This window comes from Papaver somniferum, chromosome 3 (assembly GCF_003573695.1).
Source record: "Papaver somniferum cultivar HN1 chromosome 3, ASM357369v1, whole genome shotgun sequence".
In the NCBI taxonomy this organism is placed as follows: Eukaryota; Viridiplantae; Streptophyta; class Magnoliopsida; order Ranunculales; family Papaveraceae; genus Papaver; species Papaver somniferum.
In genome coordinates, this window is record NC_039360.1 from 121,758,752 (window position 1) to 121,781,636 (window position 22,885).

Genomic DNA, 22,885 nt, shown 5'->3' on the forward strand with positions numbered 1-22,885 from the left:
TTTAAAAGTATACTTGAATATCATGAATGTAGCCCACAACCCGTGCGACTTAGTCGACCATGTTTAACTTGGATGTTCAACCGACATCTGAGTCCTGATCTGACCTGTTATTTAAAGATCAATAATGGATTCTGATTCTACCTTCTAACCATCAACAAAGTTCACTCAAGGGTGTGCGTGTACATGATGCAATAGTGATGGCGACAATAAGGACGACATAAGTTTTATGGACCTGCTCACTCAACAAGGCTGAAGCTAATGGCTTCTCCGCTGTGTTTTGGTTCTCAAGAACTCTCTCTGGTTCGGCCTAGTGGCTTCACAAAGCGGTATTTGCTCTCCATGGACTATTTGGCTGGCTTATGTGTGGGCCAGACAAGGTCTTATGCATACTTTGATCATTAAAAAACCTCTCGTCCCGTATTCACAGCATTCTCCTGTCTCAAAGGAGTATCTTATTTGTTATAAGCAGCTGGGGAAGGAGTTGTTGACAGATTTTGTGACGAATACATGATGACAGTGGTGCAGATGACGTCCTTACAAAAATTAAAAGAGGCATTTTCTACTTCTTTATTAGAAGTCATTTTATTTGTTATTTGTAAATAACCACCTTAACACCTACACTACACCTAATACCATCCTCAAGAGGAAAATAACTCGTTTTTCACATTTGCTTGCATCTTTATTGAAGAAGGATGAGGTACCACTGTTTAGAAAAGAAAAGGTCTCCCATGATAATAATTAACAATCAACAAAAAGAACAACAGTTGGCTGTCATTTCTGAAACAATTCATTAAGGACACCAGTCAATTCAAGCAAATTATTCCCACATTGACGATATTGACTAGCCAGCCGGTGGCAGAAGACTCATTCCAACTGGAAAAGAAGAGTTCTTCTTTCAATTCAAGATTATTCATCCATTTTCAATTCATGGGGATAGAGTGAACCCCAATCCCATTTATGAACCCAAATTTCTTGTCTACGAGGTTTTAAACCCTCTAAGAAACCCTCACAATTTTTGTGCAGATTGCACAGGCCACAACAACCTTATGATACCAAAGAAAAACATGTAGGCCTTAGGGGGGGGGGGGGGGGATGCTCCAGCTTCCTCCCACCACCAGTCTCCTCCATAATCCAGAACATTTAAAACAAATAACTTAATTTTCTTTCGACTACTAATACAAATGTGTTGCAGCCCTTTCCAGATTTTGAATCAGTTGGTTGTTAGTCAGTGGGAGACGATGTTTCTGTGAACTCTCACTCTATAACCATAGTATACAACTTTTCCAAATTTGAAACATAAACATAACTAAAAGCATCTTGTGGTCCACATATACTAAAAAAGAAAGAATGTTACCAACTAAACACCTTCCACGACCAGGTCACAATTGAGAAATATATCAAGGATTTGCTGGTAGATGATTAGACCCAGTTTGTCCAAAAAATAGGAAGTTGCATCCTGTACAAAAAAAGAAGAACAGAAGCTTTACAATCTCTCAAGTTACCCAAAAGATTAAAATACCCAGAATATATATTTACGACCAAATAGCAAAAACGTTACAACGTACATTGCACTAACCATTGGTGAAACAAGGTACACTAGACTTTAAGAGCAGCTTTGTGGACCATAGTTTCCTTATGGATTTGGTGGCAACTCTTTTCAACAAGATCAAGCACCTTCTCCAAGTTCACTGCCCATGAATTGAGAACCTCGTTGCTGTCCTTTGCTGTTTGGAAGCATACTATTCCCATTGGCCTGTCAATCTTCGCCACTAGGGCCTTAGAAACAACCATGTCCGACAGATGTTTCTCAGCCTCCTGAAATAACAAAATAGGAATGGTATTTTTCAGAGTTATCAATGGTGAAGAATATTAAAAACGAAACACAGAAGGAAAATGTGTCATATTCAAGGGGATGAAGCAGAGTTGGTTTGGTTAACTAGGTCAGACTAAACCAGGCAGATGTTTGCCCAGTACAAATCTCTAACAGGTTTCAGAGTATGGGAAGGCCGTCGGGAAATAACTAGAAACTCTTCAAAATGTAACTGGTTTGCAGAACATATAGATGGGTAGAAGAACATTTGGAGTTGAGGAGGTTCTTTAAGATTTTCTGTTTTTCGAGAATAAACAAGAAATTATCAAAGAATTCGCGAAGCTGACCTGCCTATACAAGAAGAACTAAGTTGAATCTCAAAGTGAACATAACAGGGGGCACATGAAATAAACACATATTCACCAAGCCAAGTAGATATAAGAAGGGCGAAAGACGATAATATCACTGAATGGTCAGAGATGAAGGCTAACCTCGAGACTAAGGCATAGCAGCTGTGCGACTCTCTTCATGGTAATCCTTGAGTAATATTTAGATACAACCAGGATATTCTGAAAAGGGATAAAACAAACTCATATCAGCTGAGCAATTGGAGGATCAAGCATGACCAGGAGCAAATCACTTTTTATGGATAAAGAAATTACGTGTTCAATGATTCTCTGCTTTAGATCTTCTGCAGCTTTGTCCCCCAACGATCCTCCAAGCATATTCTTCTCGTTCTCAAACTCAGCTTTGTATGCTTCCCAAAGAGATGTCCACTGGATGACCTCCATTGTGGCGATCTGCTTCAGTAAGACCCTGAAAGTGGTATGAAAGGAACACATGATAATCAATTAAACAAAAACCAAAAACAACTAAATGTCTAAACCAAATAAAGGAAAGGGACAATAACCAATTCACGGGTTTAGGCTCATGTATATAATTAACAAGAATGAAAAATACTTGCCGAAAATTCTGGATCTCAGAGAGATTCTTATCTTCCAAAGTGGAGTTAAGGAGGCTTGACTGCATTGGATCGTGTTTCGCCAAGATTATGAACCAGCAGATCTTTCTTAATACCTACACGGAAAATTAATGTCAACGAAGTTTCAAAAGAAACTGAGAAATAATGACCTAAAGAACAGACATTACCTGCACCATTTGGGCCGGATCTTCTTTAACAGATGGAATATCATATATTGATTTGTAGCAACGGCATTTTTCAAGGTAATCATCATTGTGGGAGTAGTACCTATGACAGAAGACAGATAATGAATTGGTGGTTGTACATTTTTTTATAAAATTATGATCCTAGAAGTTGCAGTCTATCCAGTAATAATCCAAAGATCAAAAGGCACACACACAGCCTCCATTACGGGATGTACACTTGCGTGGATTTGATTGTAATTGCCCTGGATAACGAGAACAAGACTACATGTTGACAGTAAAAACCCATCCGAAGATTATACATCACTCCTGGTCACAGTCTCTTCCCCACAAAGAACAAAAGAAAAAAGAAAGGTAGCAACACAATCCAAACGAAAACTTTCATGGCACATAAGTTCCCTACATACCGTATCATTAGTTCATAATAGATCCGCTTCAACTCTAAGAGAGAAGGTATATCAGCGGGAGCCTCTTCAACAACATTATCACCCTCCTTAGGCTTTTTCTTTTCTTTTGAAGCATCAATGTCAAAAACTCGTGGACTAATCTTCCTTGATAGGATCTGAGCTCGCACATAATCTTGACGGTCCAAACACAGACGAACCTAGAAAAATAGGATTTAACAGGGAAACATCACATTTGACTTAGCAACCGAGCCATACCAAAACCCCCGTTAGCAATTGCCAACTTCCACAATCCTGGTGAGGCTATAACAATACCTGTTCTAGAATGAACGCTATCTTTTCTGTTTTTGCCATTGCTCCAAAAGTTTCCACCTGTAATTCACATAATAGAAGAAGACATATTACCCATACCATAGTCAAACACGTTAATTATATCTTGAGAATGGGATTAACTACACAATATTACTTTTCTGAGAACACTTACAGCAATTTCTTGCATCAAATCAGCCGCTTCAGCAATCTCACCCTGCTCCTCCTTAATCTTTGCAAGTTTTTTGACAAGTCTCGCCCTCTCTATTTCCACATATATCTACAAACAGACACAGTAATTTAAACAAAAACACAAAATGATTTGAATTAAAACAGTACTAACAGAAGAAAAAAACAATTAGGGTAGAGCATGTACTGATTTATGCAAGTAGTAATTACCTTTCCAGCAGATACAGTGTTTAGCGTTTTGATTAGATCAATTCGAGTTTCAACATCTGGCGTCTCATCAATATATTGCATTGCTTGTTGGACAATAGCAGTTACTGCCTGTGTGACCACAAATATTGAGCAGCAAATTCATAACATTATATCTTGCATAAGTTTGGCATATCTCTCATCAACATAAACAAGATTACAAGAATATATAAGGAAGTCGAGATAACTTTCATCAACTTAAAGTGATGTAATAGGCGATGTTCACACTATTCAAAACCGTAATGTGATACAACAACTGACATACCCATACAATGCAATGAAAGAGAGATGTATGTGACTGAATAGCAAGCAGATACGACAATTGAGGGACAAAAAAATAAAGATACATTCGCCCAGTTGCCAAAAATAAGATTACTAAGTACCGCACTGGAAAATACTATTTAGCAATGACAAGGAAATGTATGTCAGAGTAGAACCGTGGTACTCAATAAGACTCCCACCCAGTTTAAGGCGTAGTTTCTGAAGAATGCAATCAAAGAGAGAACATGACATTGTGTTACCTTCTACTTTCTTGACTACAAGCAGATGTGACAATAGAGGCCAAAAAGACAAAGGTGTCGTTGCACAGTTACCATATATATGATTAATAACCAAGTAGTTTAAGCTCTAAAAAATACAACCTAACAATGATAAGGTATGTGTGTCAGTGACGAACACAGTTACTAGACGTTTGACACACTGAGCTAGAAGATACAAATTTACTCAAGTCCGTAACTATGTTATTTATTCATTTAGATACTTATAATCTCTTTGATAAATCTAAAACTATTGCATATGCATTCAGGTATCGTCAAATTATAAGGATAACGATATCTAACATTCAAACACATCTATGTACACACAAGATAAACTTACAATATTTAACATTATTATGTGCAAGTACCGATTGCAGTGTACACGAGTGTTGGAAGGAGATTGTGTCAGACAGCAACATCCAGAAGTGGAGTGTACTTGTTAAGAGGTGAGAAAAGCATTTTATTGTCTAACCTTTAGTCTCTATTAGCAACTTCTCTATTCCGCTGTTTCTATAACACTATAGGGTTATAACCCACATCTTACACCTCATCTAACAACAGTAAGATTAATGATATAAACCCTAGTTTGATGCAAACAATGATTTTCGCAACAATGATTTTCGCATTCAGAGAACTAAAATTCATTGCTACGTAATCATGAAAGTATAAAATTAGGGTTAAGAGATAGGGATATTTAGTTACCTGTTTCAATTGACCTCTTCTCTTCGACAAAACAAGGATCTGATCGTTTAGGGTTTTCCAAGCTTTAGCTTGATAACAGAGTTGTATAATATCCATAGCTGCTTTCTTGGTAGAAGATACGTCTCCCTCAAGTCTCGCTTGCTTCTCAACATTCAATAGTGATTCTATCTGAGAATCAAGATTACTTCCTCCTTCCTGCCAATAAAAACCCTAATTAGAAATCAAAATCGAGTAGAAACGAAGGATCTGAGGGAGTTGCAGTGAACTTACCATCTTAGTATTAAGAAACTTTGAAGTTGTAGATGGTAGATACGAAAACCCTAAGTGTGAGTGAGAGAGATCCAAGGTGGTATCGAAAGCTAAGAAGAAAAGGGAATAAACACAGCTATAATAAAGAGTCAAATAGTCAACGTGTATTGACCAGTCGTGTTATCATTGTTTCTTCGGCAAGTTAAGCATAAAAAAAAAGAGGGATTGTTATGAAATAGAAGACAGAGAACAAGAGACACAAAGTAGAGGGGAAGAAGAAGGGAGAAATTATGTTCATGTGTGTAAAATACAATGGCTTAAGCCTTTATTTATATAGATAGAAGACTTGGTTCCCAAGATACGTAAATCCTAATCTTAGACACGGGGGCATCTTAGTAAAAAATAGTTTATAACACTTCCGCTGATGACATTGTGTCTAAGCTAATTGCCTCGTTAAAACCTTGTCAGGAAATCCCGAAATGGACAAAACCTGATCGAAGGAAAAGAGTACAATTATGGGTGTACTTAGAACATAGCTGGACATGTATATGTTGCGTCATTAAAACCTTGGCAAGGAAAACCCGGTGGGACAAAACCTTGACGAAGGAACAAGAGTACAATGTGATATTCCAGTAAAATACTTTCTAATTTGATACTCCCCTCTGATAATTACTTCAGTTAAATCTTGGCTTGCAAATCTTCGAGTCGATAATTTTACAATTACGATGAACGAATTTCTTGAATGTTGGAGATAAGAATGCTTTCATGGGAAATTTTCTAGTTAATGAAGTCTTCTTTTGTGTTCGTCTTTTAATGGTAGTGTTCTCGAGTCTTCATGCTTCTTTAAATACATTGAGGACTTGCTTCTTGGATTGCTAGCTTCTCGAAGATGATTTGCAGAAATAGTTGATATAATTTCTTCAACAAAGTGCCAATATGTAGTTACAGTTGCATAAGTGAACACAAGTAGTGATCATACCTTATATGGATTAGAATAATATCCAAATTCATAGGAGATGGTTATGTTGATGTGGTTTAACAAAATGACCTAGTTAATGGTGGGAATCCACCAAATAACTGAAATTGATACAACTCCCTCTTGGATGACCACTATGTTGAATTTAATTGCCTTACTAAAACCTTCACATTAAAAACCCAGGGGGGGGGGGGGGGAATATATGGACGAAGTGAAATGAGCACAAATATCAACATTTTGAAAGAAAATTAAATGTGAACAAGATGTTGTCTCGTTAAAACCTTGTAAGGGAAACCACATGGGACAAAACCTGAAACGAAGGAAAAAGAGTACAACTATTGACGATTTATGGATGCTAACTCAATATATGAGTATTACAAAAAACAAGTACCAAAATCATAAATCTAGTCTATATCATAGACAAATGCAAGCATAATATTTTAACTTCAAATTTAAGAAAATTAATATCTTTGCTGCTAAAGCGTGGATTTTTTGTGTGTTTTAAGGACTCCTCAAGAGACCTATAAAGTTGATATCATCAAATAACTAATCCGGGTTCTTGGTTTTGTACCTAATTTCTAAAAACACACGAAGGATTGTTAAACTTGACATATATAGTCGAGTCAAGTGACTATCTGAATATAATGTGAATCCTTTAAGGATTACAAATTCGAATACGTTCGCCGATCACATACATTTCCTTCAAGGACTACCACGTCAAATGTATCATAGAAGGAGAACAATTATTGGATCAATCCTAGGGTCTGAGGAAAAATGAAACCCTCAAATCGTTTGTACAACGAACTTATTTATCCTACAACGCATTATGACTACACCAACCTATAAGTAATAGGCTTGGAAATTTTAAGGTGTTAAGTCTTGGATCCAAAATTGCGTTAATCGAGAAATTCTAATAATCCAATCTAATTTGGATCGTGTGCCAACCAATCACGTATATACGTCGATATTCCTCTGCAAAGGTCGGGGTTCACAACCACCATCATTTATTATTTCAAAATCTAATGAGTATTCAAAAATTTATAGCTTACTACGATCCCAGATAGTTCTCAAATGTATGCATACTTTGAAAAATTCAAAATTTACTGGTACCAGTGCCCACGGGCGTTATAATCTCTTATTATTCAAATTATGAGATATGAATTTTGAGAATGTGAATCGTATTATCATAAAATTTGTTGGATCATATTTGTAACATATATAAAAATGCTACATGTGATTGTATTTGCCTTTTCAAACGGCATAAGCTTATTAAAAAAAATTTGGACAACTGTATTGTCGATAATATAAAAATGAAAACTTAGTTTGGCATCCTAGAATTTTTATAGAGGTTGGCATTAATTAACTTAAAGATTAGATCATTTCTCTCTCATTATGATCAAATCAAAAAAGACTACCATTAAATAGGCGTGAAAAAATCTCATTTAAAGCTAAATGAGATTTTTTCACGCAATGGTAGTCTTTTTCGATTTGATCATGATGGGAGAGAAATGATCTAATCTTTAAGTTAATTAATTCCAACCTCTAATAGCATAGAGTCTCCCCTTGATTTTGGCAGAAATTGTCATCTCATATACGAAAACAAGTTTCGTAAAGTACAATCCGAATTACTCGAAGACATACAACTTATAATAATTTCTGGGTTTTAATGTACCACAGATACTGACTTTTCAAGAGTCATAATAAACATTTATCATCAACCATGGATTACTTTTGGAACAATTTTTTTTTTTCTTTTCTTATACGTTAAAACCAAAAACATGTAAAGTATACAAACAAATCTTCGATGATTTTGTTACCTCGAGGGCCAACGAAATAATGGCTTAGATTGAAGTTATTGGACACTTTCTTTATCAAGAAAATTAAATCAAGATCAACATCAATATATTCACTACAAGGACTAATGATAATGTCTAACAAGATGGGTGCGCACCCATTGATCTTTTATGTCATACCGTATTCGAACATAAAGCTGAACGGTCTCAGTTTTGGAGATTAGCACAAGGAAGAAAAAAAATACTAATAATTAACATCATAATTAGCTAAGCAATTCCTCACCCGACTCAAAAAATCATCTCCTAGTTCGCCTAATGTAGAAAACGCTAAAACCACAAAACTATAACCATGAGATGTGCATGTGTCCAAGTATTTGTCGCGCTTGCGATTGATGGCCGCAAAAACAACACGTCCCGGAACAAAGTATGAACACCACCACCCGTAAAGGGAGAAATCCCTATGACATCAAAACAAGTGTCTTGACCGTTCTTCCAGTTATATACAAGAATGTCAGTTGGTTTTAAGCCATTGCCATCCGCCAAAAATCTCAAAAAAGCCTCCTTTCTAGCAGCTACACCTGCTTTGTTATATATATCCATGACCACATCACGAACCAAATCGTGTCTGAATTTAGGGCAGACTTCATTCGCACAATGGATGGCATGATCGCCAAATGTATCCATGGCACGGCTACAACATGGGCACACACTATCATCAGGAAAAAAAAGGCACACCAAGACAATACTAATAATAATAAAAAATTGCTCATTACCCCTCAGGAATGGAGAAATTGGTGTTTGCAATCGTGAATACCGTAATACCCAATCTCATCCTTTTAGGATCCATGAAGAAATTTAATTCCAATTGGTTTAAATGATTCTTTTGAGAAAAATAAAGAAATAATTATTGTATTCTTTGTATAAAAAAATCTACTTTTTATTTGATAAAGATTTCCTTGAAGGAATATGAATCAGTAATTAAAATTGGCAAATTCTTAGAATGCCAATTTTTACATCTCGTTGTAGAGAATAAAAACCAATATCAATTGGCTTGTACAATTAACAAAAATGTATCGACAAATAAATGATATTGTCGTTTTCATCACTGCATATGGAAAATCCATTTTATGTCTGACGGATGGTTTCTTGTAAATAAATGGAAACCAAAAATAAAAATCGCATGATTTAAATCCAACGGATAAAGATACCAAATTTAATTGGCTGTAGGTTTTTCAACCATGCATGTGATTCATTACTGTAATGGTAATCAAATTACGACAACACCAACGTATGGTGATTACAGTATCATTAGGAGAATGAAAACCATAAACCATCATCTGATGGATTTTAGTTTTCTTTCTCTACAAAGATAAATAAAGAAGAAAGAAAAATCAAACTTATTCGTTTAACTAAGTTGATCACCACAACATATAATTAATAAAATAATAATAAAAAATCAATTGTATAAAGAAGATGAAACCTTTAAAAATTTATTGTACAAGGAGTTGTGCATGTACAGTTTACCGCCGACTATGTATATAGTGGATATGTTGATGTTAATCAACAAATCAATGGATCATACCGTCTGCTTTATGATGAGGGCTTGGTGTACTTAACGATGATGTTTAAGGTTTCTTTCTCTTGGAAGTCGATTATAGCTAGCAGCTTCGTTTCCGAACAAGACATACCGACTTGATATATAACTTAGTGGTTAGAACTACGTACTGATGACTTGTTATGAAATAGAAGACAGAGAACAAGAGACACAAAGTAGAGGGGAAGAAGAAGGGAGAAATTATATTCATGTCTTAAACCTCTATTTGTATATATTGAAGACTTGGTTCCCAAGATACGTAAAACCTAATCTTAGACACGGGGGCATCTTAATAAATAAACAATATTTCATAATAAGGATTTTATTTTTAGAATTGCTTGGTTTCAATCAAAGATGAAACAAGAAAGTGAAAAACAAATCCCTTGCCCCCTGCAGCCTCCTAGTTAGCAATTGGGCGCGAGACTAAAATTCGGACCCGTAAAAGTATTGCATTAACCGGTTAAGAAAAATGCGAATTTGATCGGTTACGTGGTCAAAAATGTGTGATGCTGGTGTAGTTTGGGAATTCGTTAATTCACGTTTAATGCGTTTTGTATGAACAAATGCGTCACAAAAAAATTCAGCATATATTATTGAACGGAAAACATTTTCGTTGGTTGATTACATGATTTATGGATATATGCCATAATGAAAAAGTGATAATATCTCTTTTTTTAAAAACAGAAAGAGTATAAGATATGTGTACCAACCAACTAGTCCGGCCCAGTGGTTGATGGTCCATAAGAAGCTGCAGGTGACATAATCAACTCCGTACACATGTCAAAGTTTTTGAAAAAAACTCTTTGGGGGTAAGGATTATGCAGACGAATTCAACGACCAAATAGTACCCAGATTCGTATTAGTCGCTCATCACTCGGGATTACAATTGGACGAATACTTTATATGGCAAAGATTAGTTCGTGAATATTAGGGAATAATTCGACAAAGAATCGCTAAATTGCTAACTAGGCGTGAACAAATTGCATTCGGGGTTGTTTTCCAAAGAAAATAGAAAATATTTAAGTAACAATAATTATTTTCATATATATGTAATTGTGCATTCCATGTGGAATTTAATCTCTTGTAACAGTCTTGAAACTAGTTTCATATTAGAAAAAAACATGTAGTAGTTTGTAGGTAGACTTGGAACCTAATAGCACTCTTATGTATGTAAGATTATGCTTGAAAATGTTTTTCAAATTAGCAACGGACTTATATGGATATTAATCCATGTATTATTAAGAGGCGAAACTTGATATTGATACATATATAAAAATAAAATATTCAATAATGAATATAATTAGAGTCAACAACGATGTCATATAGGTACCTAAAAATGGTTGAAGGTTAAAGATAAGTTTTTGGGGTTTAATATGAATTGTTGAAGGTTGAGCAAGATCACTCTTCCCTTAAACTAAGTTTATGGATGCTCGAAGACTGCTTCATCCACATGGATGAGTTGGTCTTAGGGAGGGATGAAAGATGTCAGAGCTCTTAGTTATTTAAAGAAGACTCCGAGAAAGACGAAGGTTGTAGCTAAAGTTATTGTTTTGTTGTTATGTTTAGAGTGACCGATTGTTGGTCTATTTATAGCTGCAGAACCCTGTCTCGGGTCGGTTTAGATCTATAAGCACCTCATCCATGATTACATGTATAATAAGTAAGGTTAAATTAATGAGTTGGGTATATCCTCTGCAGTTTTCTCTTTTTAACCTCCATCGATTTTTCTTTTTTGTGTGACTAGGTTGATACTTACACAAATCGTAGACCTCCAGACAAAAACCCTAAAGATACCCCTCATTCGTGTGACTTAGTCAGCTTTCGTATGTGATGTATTGTATAAATCTGATATGGTGATATATTCTCATGGTCGATGTTGACCGGGGAGGAGGAATACTTATATCTGTACATAATGGTCGACCATGTGGAGAGCACGAAGTAACATAGGATAGTTTTATGTATCGTGTGTGAGACACGAGTTTGACTGAGGTCGAGTGAAAACCTATCATGGTCGTTTATCCACGGATAAGCAAAGGAAGTTTTGGTGTTGCCCGAGGCTTGTAGTGGCTAAGGTCAAGTGTACAGTCGTCCGCCTATTTTAGAAGCGCAGACGAGGACGTATGTTAACTGAGGCCCGATGTTTGTCTCTAGGAGAGCATAAACCTAATTTACTTATGCGAGTACCGTGAATGAGCTTGCGAGCTACAAGGAGGTAGAAGCACCATGAATGTGTTCGCAACTCAGAGACTTTGTTGAATTTAGATAAGCTCATGAATCTCAGATGTCATGAGTTATATGTTATAGGCTTTAAATATGCTCAAGACTCAGAAAACACTGTAGATTTTTGAGTCTTCTTATGACATTCGTATGTACATAATATATCTAGCACGGTTTCGTGAATTTTAAACATCATGAGTTAAGGACGTTATTTAATTAAGGTCGAGTCGTGCCTTAGTCGTGGTCGAAGCGCGAGTTGCGCTCATGAGGCTAGCTTGAGTTTCCACTTGAGCTCAAGCTTGAATCTTGTATGAGGCATAGGGTCGAGTATCATCTTAGGTTTAGGCTCAGGCTCGAGAGTCATATTAGTCTTAGGATCGAATCCCATATTAGGCTTAGGCTCGATCTTTTCTTAGACTTAGGATAGAGTCTCATCTTAGGCTTGGTCCTGAGATGCGCTTGTGAGACTGAATATGGAGTCGTGTTCATGAGACTCAATTGTACTATAAACCGAATTGTCTAACTCCCAAATGATCATTTTTCTTAGATTTGTCGTTGTCAGAAAATCACCATCTACATTAAGTATCATACTCAACATGGAATTATAAGTGTTGCATGGTGAGCATATATGTGGTGCGTGCTCGTCTACAGAATATTTGATCTTCCCTTGCTGAAGAACCCTAGGCATACATGATCAAAGCCAATGTTTTACTTGCGAAAAAGTTCATCTTGCATGAAAATACTTAATTTGAACTTGTAGGTTGTAAGCTGGTAGCGTGTTCACAACTTGGTCGTGTGCAGTCCATATCATGAGAGATTTAGAACTTGTGAGCTTTTCTTGATCTGGGATTGAATTTGATTAACATATTTTGGTCTTGATGCTAGGGCATGAGAGGTATGTAGTTGGATTAATCTCATAGGGTTACCGCTTTGTCAATAACTGGTGATGATCGAAATCCTGTCTTGAATGCGTGAGAACTCTAACTTAGAGTTTATTGCACCTAAATTTTATCTTAGGAATTGCTTGCATCAACAATCTTGTAAGGCCACACATGTGTGTGTATATTGGATAAGCAGGGTTAGGGGACGCCAAAAGCATGTTTGGTGTCAATGGAAAATGAAAATTAAGGTTTTGATCAGTAAGCTTTTTATCACAACAGATTCCAACTGTTCGTTGAGTAAGGTGCATCGCAATCTTCGTACAATTGTTGAACTTAAGAGATGCTTCTCATTTGTATGTGTGAATTGAGTCCCCCACGTGTATCCCGAATCTAGGAATTACTAGAAGGGACAACTATCTAACATCAAAGATTTTTTACAAAATGATCTAAAAGAGGATGTCGTCTTTGTTTGGCAAGTCTCAATGAACCAATAAGGCTCCAAGCACAAGTCTCTTAATGTACCAAGTGAATAAACAATGAATTTCAATGAAGATACAAATATTATAGAGCGACAACATTTTCGGTTTCTATAGGTGAGTAGTTTGATTCTCAAGTTGACAGTGTGGAAGTTTGCGAAACTAATCAAGATCTTCAATTTGTTATTTTGGAGAATAATCATTTATCTGTTTGAGGAACAGTTGGTAAGTTTTACTTCTTGTACTGCTTTCGCTATTGCATATGCATCCCTATTATACAGTTGAATATACAGAAGTATGCATGAAATACGAAAACTTTGAATTAAATTTGTGTCATAAAAAATTCCAGCTACAGGTCATTCCATAAAAAAACATTATGGAATCTTCATACAATGTCCGATTTTAGTGGTTAACCCTAATTCTTGAAGCTAAAAGATATAGATTTTATATTGAAAAGGAAAATATATATTTGGAGTCCTTTGGCTGTCAGAAAGTACGTGCACCTTTTTTATCAGGATAAATTTAGAAATCTTCATATTTTTATAGACTTCGGTACGAGAGTCGTATCTCCTAGTGCGAGTTTTCGAATGACGCTCCCTTTTATTATGTTATAATAGAGACATTAATAAGGAATTTTCATAAAGGGAATTAATTTGATGTCTACCCGACAGCCATAAAATAAATGGTTCTCCAAGAGATTAGATGTATTAGATAAATGAAAGTATTAAGTATTGTGGTCATAATACCAAAGTTTGTCTCGAGAAAGCCGAGGATAACAGTCATTGCAGAAGGTTTTTGATGTGATTCATTGGAGAAAAAAGGGATGAGATAGGTTAAAGTTTCTCAAGTTTATATGATTTAAAGAGTTGATATTTTTGTGCATTATGTGTACTCTAATATTTTGAAACCAATATAGGCTAACTACCACGTGATAAGCGGTACACCAATAACTGCCGCCAGCCCAGTCTCGTTGGAAACTACTGCTAATCCAGTCTCGTTGGTAACTACTGCTAATCCTGTTTAGGTGAAAAGTGGAAAGTGAAAATACGACAAGAGTGACAACAAAATCACTATATGCTAAAAGAAGATAATACTCATGCTTGTCAACTTCAATGGAAATTAGAAATTTGCCAGTTAATACGCTTACCAAATTTTATATTCTTATTATCTTTATTCAACTGAATTTTGTATGATTTGATCCCGGACTATTGATTATGTGATAGTTTAATAAGTATTTTTTTTAAAGTAAAATAAAGTCTTTTTCTGCGAAGAATTAAATTCATTGTCTGTACCCATGGAATGAAAAGTCTATCATTTGCATGAGATTGAAATACTCTAAAATACTTGAGATATACTCAAAACTACTTGATTTATAAGGATCATTCGTACATTATGATGAAAAGTATATCATATTCATGAAATGTATATCATCTTCATGAAATGTAACACTCTAAAGTAAATGAGATAAATTTTCTTTTTTTACGTAATAAGGCCACTCCACTTTTTACACGAAGCTTTTAAGAAAATATATTAAACTGCTTGTTGAACTATTTCCTTATATAATATCGTGCAATTATTGGATCACTACAGGTAATAACCAAGCGAAGAAATGCTCAGTATCTATTGCCTAATTTGTATAAAAATTGAAAATTACATGATGAAAAAGCGAGGGTCTAACAACACCACCCAATATTTCGCTTAGCAATCTGTATGGACTAACTCCGAAATACTTTGCTAGAGAATCAACTAGACAGTCAGACTGAATCCAGATAAAAGTATCTCAAGGAGTTAATATCTCTCTCTTGTTTTTGATATTACTCAAGCTAATAGAAATCAACGAGTCCTAATCAAACACAAGGAATACTTGGACGGTACCAAAGACCAATGTCCAAGGGTCAATCAATATCAATCAACAACCAAAGGTCGAATTTCCAATTGATGATCACAAACGCACAACCTGTATTATTTCAGTTATAAAGATAAACAATATAATGCGGAAAATGAAATAACACAGACACCAGAAGTTTTGTTAACGAGGAAACCGCAAATGCAGAAAAACCACGGGACTTAGTCCAGATTGAATACACACTGTATTAAGCCGCTACAGACACTATCCTACTACAAGCTAACTTCAGACTGGACTATAGTTTAACCCTAATCAGTCTCCCACTAATTCAAGGTACAGTTGTACTCCCTACGCCTCTGTCCCAGCAGGACACTGCACACTTGATTCCCTTAGCTGATCTCACCCACAACTAATAATTGTTGGAACCCAAAATCACATACTTGATAATAAATAAATCTGTCTCACACAAAAAAGTCTATCAAAGGATAAATATGTCTCCCACAGAAGAACCCTAGGTTTTTGTTCCGTCTTATGATATGAAATCAAGGTGAACAGGAACCAATTGATAATCCGGTCTTATATTCCCGAAGAACAACCTAGATTAATCAATCACCTCTGAACAGTCTTACTTGTATAAACAAGAGGACGTCGAGGAATCACAAACAGTGAGACGAAGATGTTTGTGACTTATTTATCTTGCCTATCGGAGAACTCTCACGATCTCAAGCCAATCAATAAGATTGTACTCGTACGATAGAAGATGCAAGATCAGATCACACAACTACGATAAAAGTAGTATCGGTCTGGCTTCACAATCCCAATGAGGTCTTTAAGTCGTTAACCTGGTTTTAGAGAAGAAAACCAAAGGTTAGAGGAGAATCGACTCTAGCGAGCGCACTAGTATCACACAGACGTGTGGGGATTAGTTTTGCCCAATGCTAGATGTCTCCTTTATATAGTCTTCAAATCAGGGTTTTGCCTTAGGTATAAAGCAATCAATATTCACCGTTAGACGAAAACCTGATTTAGATTCAAGCTAATATTTCTCAACAGTTAGATCGAAAACTTAGCTTGTCGCACACACTTGATATATACGTTTACTGGGGTTTTGAAAACCGTGCCCAAACGTGTACGTGTATGTTGGTTCAACATAGTAACCCAAAAGGTTAACCATATGAGAATTTCATATTAACCTTGTTCTTCTTCACCATAACTAGTTCAATTGACTCAAATGAACTAGTTAGAGGGTTTTTCAATTGCTATGAGATCTTATGCAACTACACAAGACACAATTTAAACAAAGATGATTCGATTCGATTGAACCGGCTCATGAACTTTATAACCACGGTTTGGATACTGAATTCCTTAGTAATTTAAGTTTCATGTTCAGAGCACATCTTTAGATCATAACTCACTCAAGTTCGCAAACAAGTTCGCGGACTTAAGGCAACCGGCAGAATTTTCCAAACTCAGCAGAAAATCTCGGCAAAGAGACTTCCGCCAGTTCACGGACTAGGTTCGCGGACTAAACATGCAAACGAGTTTTTGGAAATCCCAGCAGAAATTCTCGGTAAGAGAACTTCCGTCAGTTCGCGGACTTGGAAAAGCCAATTCCTCCGGTTTCTCTTAATCAACAAAGTTCGCAAACTTCGGATTAAGGAATAGGACTTATGCACATATGTGTTACCACACAATGATTATATCCATCGTTGGTTTTATTGACCTAAACTCTCATTCCAACCATTGAAACATTCTTAGAGGACGTTATATAGTTGTTACACTATTTCTCGTCAAAGCGATTTTCAAAGTGATTGAAACATTATGACTTTCGTCATTAGGTGAAGATAAACCTGATCAAAGCGAAACGCTTTACCAACACATGATTTCGAGATATAGATAGGCGAGATATACTCGGCTCGAAATATTAAATGTGTATGATCCAGTCTATATAGCATACGAATTTTGTCTCATAAGAAGTAGGAGATAGAATAGATAGACTTTTGAATGATAGATAAGTTCAAGTCTCCACATACCTTTTTGTTGATGAAGTTCCACGGTTCCTTGAGTAGATCTTAGTCGTTGTATGATGAATCGCCATGAAGTCCTTGAGCTCAACTACACTTTTCTATCCTAATCCGAGACTTAACTATGTAGACTAGAAATCAAGACTCATAGTTTTGATCACTAACATTGACAAACATGCTTGATATAGCAACGCATGCGAGGTCGACCGAGTTATGCTGTAACAATCTCCCCCTTTGTAAATTTTAGTGACAAAACTATTAATACATATGGAATACAAAAAAGATAAACTTTAGTGGCTCCTATTCCATAGTCTAATCTTCAACGTTCCCTGAAATCTTCGTCCTTCCAAGTATTCCAATGATCCCAAAGGTTGTAAGTTTAGCATCACCGTTGTTGAAGATCCGTAGCTATAACAATGAGAGAAATCGAGATTCTCGATCATCATTATACAGTGACATAGTATTATTATGTAACATCAAAGTCCAATTGCATCACGACTTTAACAATAATACTACGGTGATATGTATCACTCCCCCTTAGTCAATACTCCATCTCACATGGAAACCATTCCCGCTTACACAATGATCCGAAAACCATATGTATATATAGTAGAACTACACATTAATTCTCCCCCTTTTTGTCAATAAAATTGGCAAAGGTACAAGAACGGGATCCTAATGAAATTTCCGAAAAGAGACGTTTCATAGACTAAAAGAAAAAAAATACATACCAACTTAATTTAGATGCAAGCATAAAGCCGAAGCTAAATGCATTCATCAAGGAGTTTTAAGATACAAGATAACCCCTATAAAATTCCACAGCCACACTCCCCGCAAGATATTACCATTAAGCACAAGTTCAAAAGAACTCTCCCCCATTTGATGTCATTACCGAAAGAACAACAAGAGCGACCTTAATTTCGAAAGAAAAGAAGGATTTTTAATTGGACACCAAAAACCATAGGAATGATTTTCTATATCCAAAACTCAATCAAATTAATCACAAGTAATCAATTTAATTGTCAATTGTTGTGCTCGAAAAAAGAAGACTTTCAGAGCAAATAACTAAATAACCAACTGGTAGGTTCGGAAACCTACAATAAAATACTGCAAGTGCACAGTGTCTCACTAGTAGAACAATGGAAAGTACAGGTCGTTCCCACGAGGAGTGTGAAAATACTACTTCTAACTAATACCAAGACCAAATAATCAAATAGATAATGTTTAATGAGTTTTCAGAAATTTGAAACAAAATGAAACAATAAATAATTTTAACAAAAAACAGAATGATAGAAGGTTGTTAGGATTTTCGGTTTCCACCAATTAATTATGCAAACTCTACTAATCTTTAAAAATCTATTCCATGCATTTTCAAATATTGTTTCTCCGCTCTAGTTTTCTTCGCTTCATGAGTAGTGATTCTAAAGCATTACCTATCTATCCTTGCATACCACGTCTAGGGACTTAACCGAAGCACGAAATATGAATTCAAAAGCATAAATCATCAAGAAAATCACATGAACAATAAAATACCAAGCTATATGAAGAAAAACTACTAGTCACTCAAATCATTATTGAGCATATAAATGTAGAGTTTACACAATTAAATTGGTTTCTACCCAAACCCTAACATAACTCTATCTAGACATGGCTTTCTCAAAAACCATAAACATATTAAATCAAACTTTAGCTAAAGAAAAACGAAGAATCGAAAACAAAACTCCAAAATCCTTCTCCTGTTTCTCTTCCAGCTCTGTGGCCGGGAGCCCCCCCAGTATATTTTGAAACAACACATGAATATAGCTCACAAATGAATTCACGTTTTTCTTCTTTGTCGCCACATCACCTCCCAATAGAAGTCTGCCACATTTCATGAAAATATAAATTCACCCAATGATGTTGTGCCGCGTGTCATGATATGACGAGACATTGTAAAGTATCACCGAATCTCCACTTTCCACAGTATATGAATTTCATTTATAAAGCATGATATTTTCTTGCATGTGCTGGGTCCCACCTTAACTGTATTTGCAAAATGACGTCAGTTGGCTTCAAATTTTCCTTCAGATTCTTTATATAAATATAGCAAGAGAACTTATGTAAGGACAAGATATATTAATCTTTCCTTTTTATTCATTTGCACGTGGTCATGGAGGTGATATTCTTCCATTCTTATGCTAACAATAATAAAGTCACTCTTGACCAATCTTAGGTGGCATTAGTGTGCTGACATCAACTCGCTTCACCATTAAGTCTCACATTTTGATGTTTATTCGCTGGATGATCGAATTCACTTGTACTTTCTGCAAAAGCACTAAAATAGTGTCATTAGTCAAAATATTGAGTCCTAACTAATATAAATATGAGTATAAAGTGTAGCACGTTCGTGCTTATCAACACCCCCACACTTATATTTTGCTAGTCCTCGAGCAAAACAAAGAATTGACCCGCTACCCAGCTGGTCATATCATTTTTTTTCTTGTTTTTTTAGACCCGCTACACAGCTGGTCAAATAATAAGATAAAGAGAGAGAGACCCGCTACACAGCTGGTTATAGAAAATACCATACAAAAGACCCGCTACACAGCTGGTCATAGAAAATACCATACAAAAGACCCGCTACACAGCTGGTCATGACCCTAAAAACCATAACGATAATAATATTTTTTTTAAGACCCCGCTACACAGCTGATCATTTTTTTATTTTTTTTAGACCCGCTACACAACTGGTCATAATTTTTTTTTTAAATCCTAACCAAAGTGCCACTCCCCCACACTTAAATATTACATTGTCCTCAATGTAATTGAGTCATCCAACATAGAAATCAAGGTGGGAAATTATAAATTGCAAAAAAAAAATAAACAAATAAAAATAAAAGATAGAGAAAAGGGAACAAATCTGATGGGTTGACTCCCACGAAGCGAAATGTATTGTTTCCCTGCTTTCAATATCACATAATCTCAAACAAAATGAGGTTGATACCCCAAAGTAAGCTGCCAATCATATATATAGAGTCTGAAAAGTTGGGGATCAACCCAACCAATTCGGTCAACTGAAAATATGCACCTGCAAAAAATATAATCATCCAAAGATATATGTGAATCCATTCCCCATAAATAACAATCCTTAGTAATCAATCCATGCATTGTCAGGATATGTAAATCATTCACACAAAGAGGTATAAATTTTTCAATAGCTTCTAGTTGAGGTGCACACCCTAAATCAGGTTCTAAATCAGCGGAAATAACTTTTATGGCTGATATTGGTTCCAGTTGAGCAAAATAGGGCACACGAACATATGTTGGCTCAAATGGAGCAATAATATCATGACTCATAGACCCATGATCATCTAAAACGGTTTCATTATCAATATCATCAAGACAAAAAAATTCTGAACTTAATGGCTTAAAGGTCATGGTCGAAACTTTCTGGACTGATGGAACTAGTCGAGACTCGAAAAAAACTAGAGGTTCTAGTTTGGATTTCCATTTATTAGTGTCTAACAGCGGTGTGGAGTCTAACAAGGCATTGACTTCACAAATAACACTATCTTCATCAAAATCATATCCAAAATGAGCTAAGCAAACCTCTAATGGATCTCCCAAGTGGATCTTGCAAATATCTTGCGAGTGCATACTTTCTTTTCGCCCGCACTTCAGACTAAAGTACCTAAAAAAAAATAATCAAACAAACTGCGTAAAAAGAACTAAAAGAACAATAAAAATAAATTATTTACAAAAATTAAAAATAAGCTATATACAATGATATCAACTAGCGAGTATTTTTCTATCACTCCCCGGCAGCGGCGCCAAAAACTTGGTAGGTTCGGAAACCTACAATAAAATACTGCAAGTGCACAGTGTCTCACTAGTAGAACAATGGCAAGTACAGGTCGTTCCCACGAGGAGTGTGAAAACACTACTTCTAACTAATACCAAGACCAAATAATCAAATAGATAATGTTTAATGAGTTTTCAGAAATTTGAAACAAAATGAAACAATAAATAATTTTAACGAAAAACAGAATGATAGAAGGTTGTTAGGATTTTCGGTTTCCACCAATTAATTATGCAAACTCTACTAATCTTTAAAAATCTATTCCATGCATTTTCAAATATTGTTTCTCCGCTCCAGTTTTCTTCGCTTCATGAGTAGTGATTCTAAAGCATTACCTATCTATCCTTGCATACCACGTCTAGGGATTTAACCGAAGCACGAAATATCAATTCAAAAGCATAAATAATCAAGAAAATTACATGAACAATAAAATACCAAGCTATATGAAGAAAAACTACTAGTCATTTAAATCATTATTGAGCATATAAATGTAGAGTTTACACAATTAAATTGGTTTCTACCCAAACCCTAACATAACTCTAGCTAGACATGGCTTTCTCAAAAACCATAAACATATTAAATCAAACTTTAGCTAAAGAAAAACGAAGAATCGAAAACAAAACTCCAAAATCCTTCTCATGTTTCTCTTCCAGCTCTGTGGCGGGGCGCCCCCTAGTACATTTTGAAACAACACATAAATATAGCTCACAAATGAATTCACGTTTTTCTTCTTCGTCGCCACATCACCTCCCAATAGAAGTCTGCCATATGTCATGAAAATATAAATTCACCCAATGATGTTGTGTCGCGTGTCATAATATGACGAGACATTGTAAAGTATCACCGAATCTCCAGTTTCCACAGTATATGAATTTCATTTAGAAAGCATGATATTTTCTTGCATGTGCTGGGTCCCACCCTAACTGTATTTGCAAAATGACGTCAGTTGGCTTCAAATATTCCTTCAGATTCTTTATATAAATATAGCAAGAGAACTTATGTAAGGACAAGATATATTAATCTTTCCTTTTTCTTCATTTGCACATGGTCATGGAGGTGATATTCTTCCATTCTTATGCTAACAATAATAAAGTCACTCTTGACCAATCTTAGGTGGCATTAGTGTGGTGACATCAACTCGCTTCACCATTAAGTCTCACATTTTGATGTTTATTCGCTGGATGATCTAATTCACTTGTACTTTCTGCAAAAGCACTAAAATAGTGTCATTAGTCAAAATATTGAATCCTAGCTAATATAAATATGGGTATAAAATGTAGCATTTTCGTGCTTATCACCAACCAAGATGATTAATTTAGTTCAAAAATGCTCGACGTAAAGTACCTTACGGAACAACCAACAAAGCTAATCACAAAGTAATCAACTTAGTTGTATCGTGCTCGACATAAGACACATTACAGAGCCTCACAGTAATACATAAGATATGGATCAATGATGATCATTACTGTGGAATACATACAAGGATCTATTCTATTTTTCCATCACTATTTGCATAACGACATAATAGACTTTATCCTTGTCACACAAAAGATTTTACCCTATTCTCCATCAAATAAATGACTGCATAGGTATAACTTTTGTATTTGTCAAAAGTCCATTTGTCCTTTCAT

General features: G+C 35.6%; 1 protein-coding gene across 2 annotated transcripts; it reads right to left on the reverse strand.

Moving 5' to 3' along the window:
- Positions 1-1,139: 1,139 nt before the first annotated feature.
- On the reverse strand, positions 1,140-5,873 carry LOC113357204 (26S proteasome non-ATPase regulatory subunit 12 homolog A-like). Of its 2 annotated transcripts, none has more exons than XM_026600535.1 (12): positions 5,631-5,873; positions 5,361-5,555; positions 4,087-4,194; positions 3,863-3,967; positions 3,694-3,750; positions 3,382-3,578; positions 2,960-3,059; positions 2,775-2,887; positions 2,473-2,626; positions 2,302-2,379; positions 1,577-1,815; positions 1,140-1,456 (listed from the first exon to the last, which is right to left on the reverse strand). In XM_026600535.1, exons 1-11 carry the CDS (start codon positions 5,631-5,633, stop codon positions 1,597-1,599), a joined length of 1,329 nt encoding a protein of 442 aa, XP_026456320.1. In that variant the 5' UTR covers positions 5,634-5,873; the 3' UTR covers positions 1,140-1,456; positions 1,577-1,596. The 2 variants fall into 2 exon arrangements, with proteins under 2 accessions (XP_026456320.1, XP_026456321.1); XM_026600536.1 differs by having other exon boundaries at positions 1,566-1,815.
- Positions 5,874-22,885: the final 17,012 nt, after the last annotated feature.

Coding starts and splice junctions, on each gene's coding strand:
- LOC113357204 (XM_026600535.1), bottom strand. Junction 3,060..3,381: donor TATTATGAACTAATGATACG/GTATGTAGGGAA, acceptor CTTCTGTCATAG/GTACTACTCCCACAATGATG. Junction 1,816..2,301: donor TGCTATGCCTTAGTCTCGAG/GTTAGCCTTCAT, acceptor TTGTTATTTCAG/GAGGCTGAGAAACATCTGTC.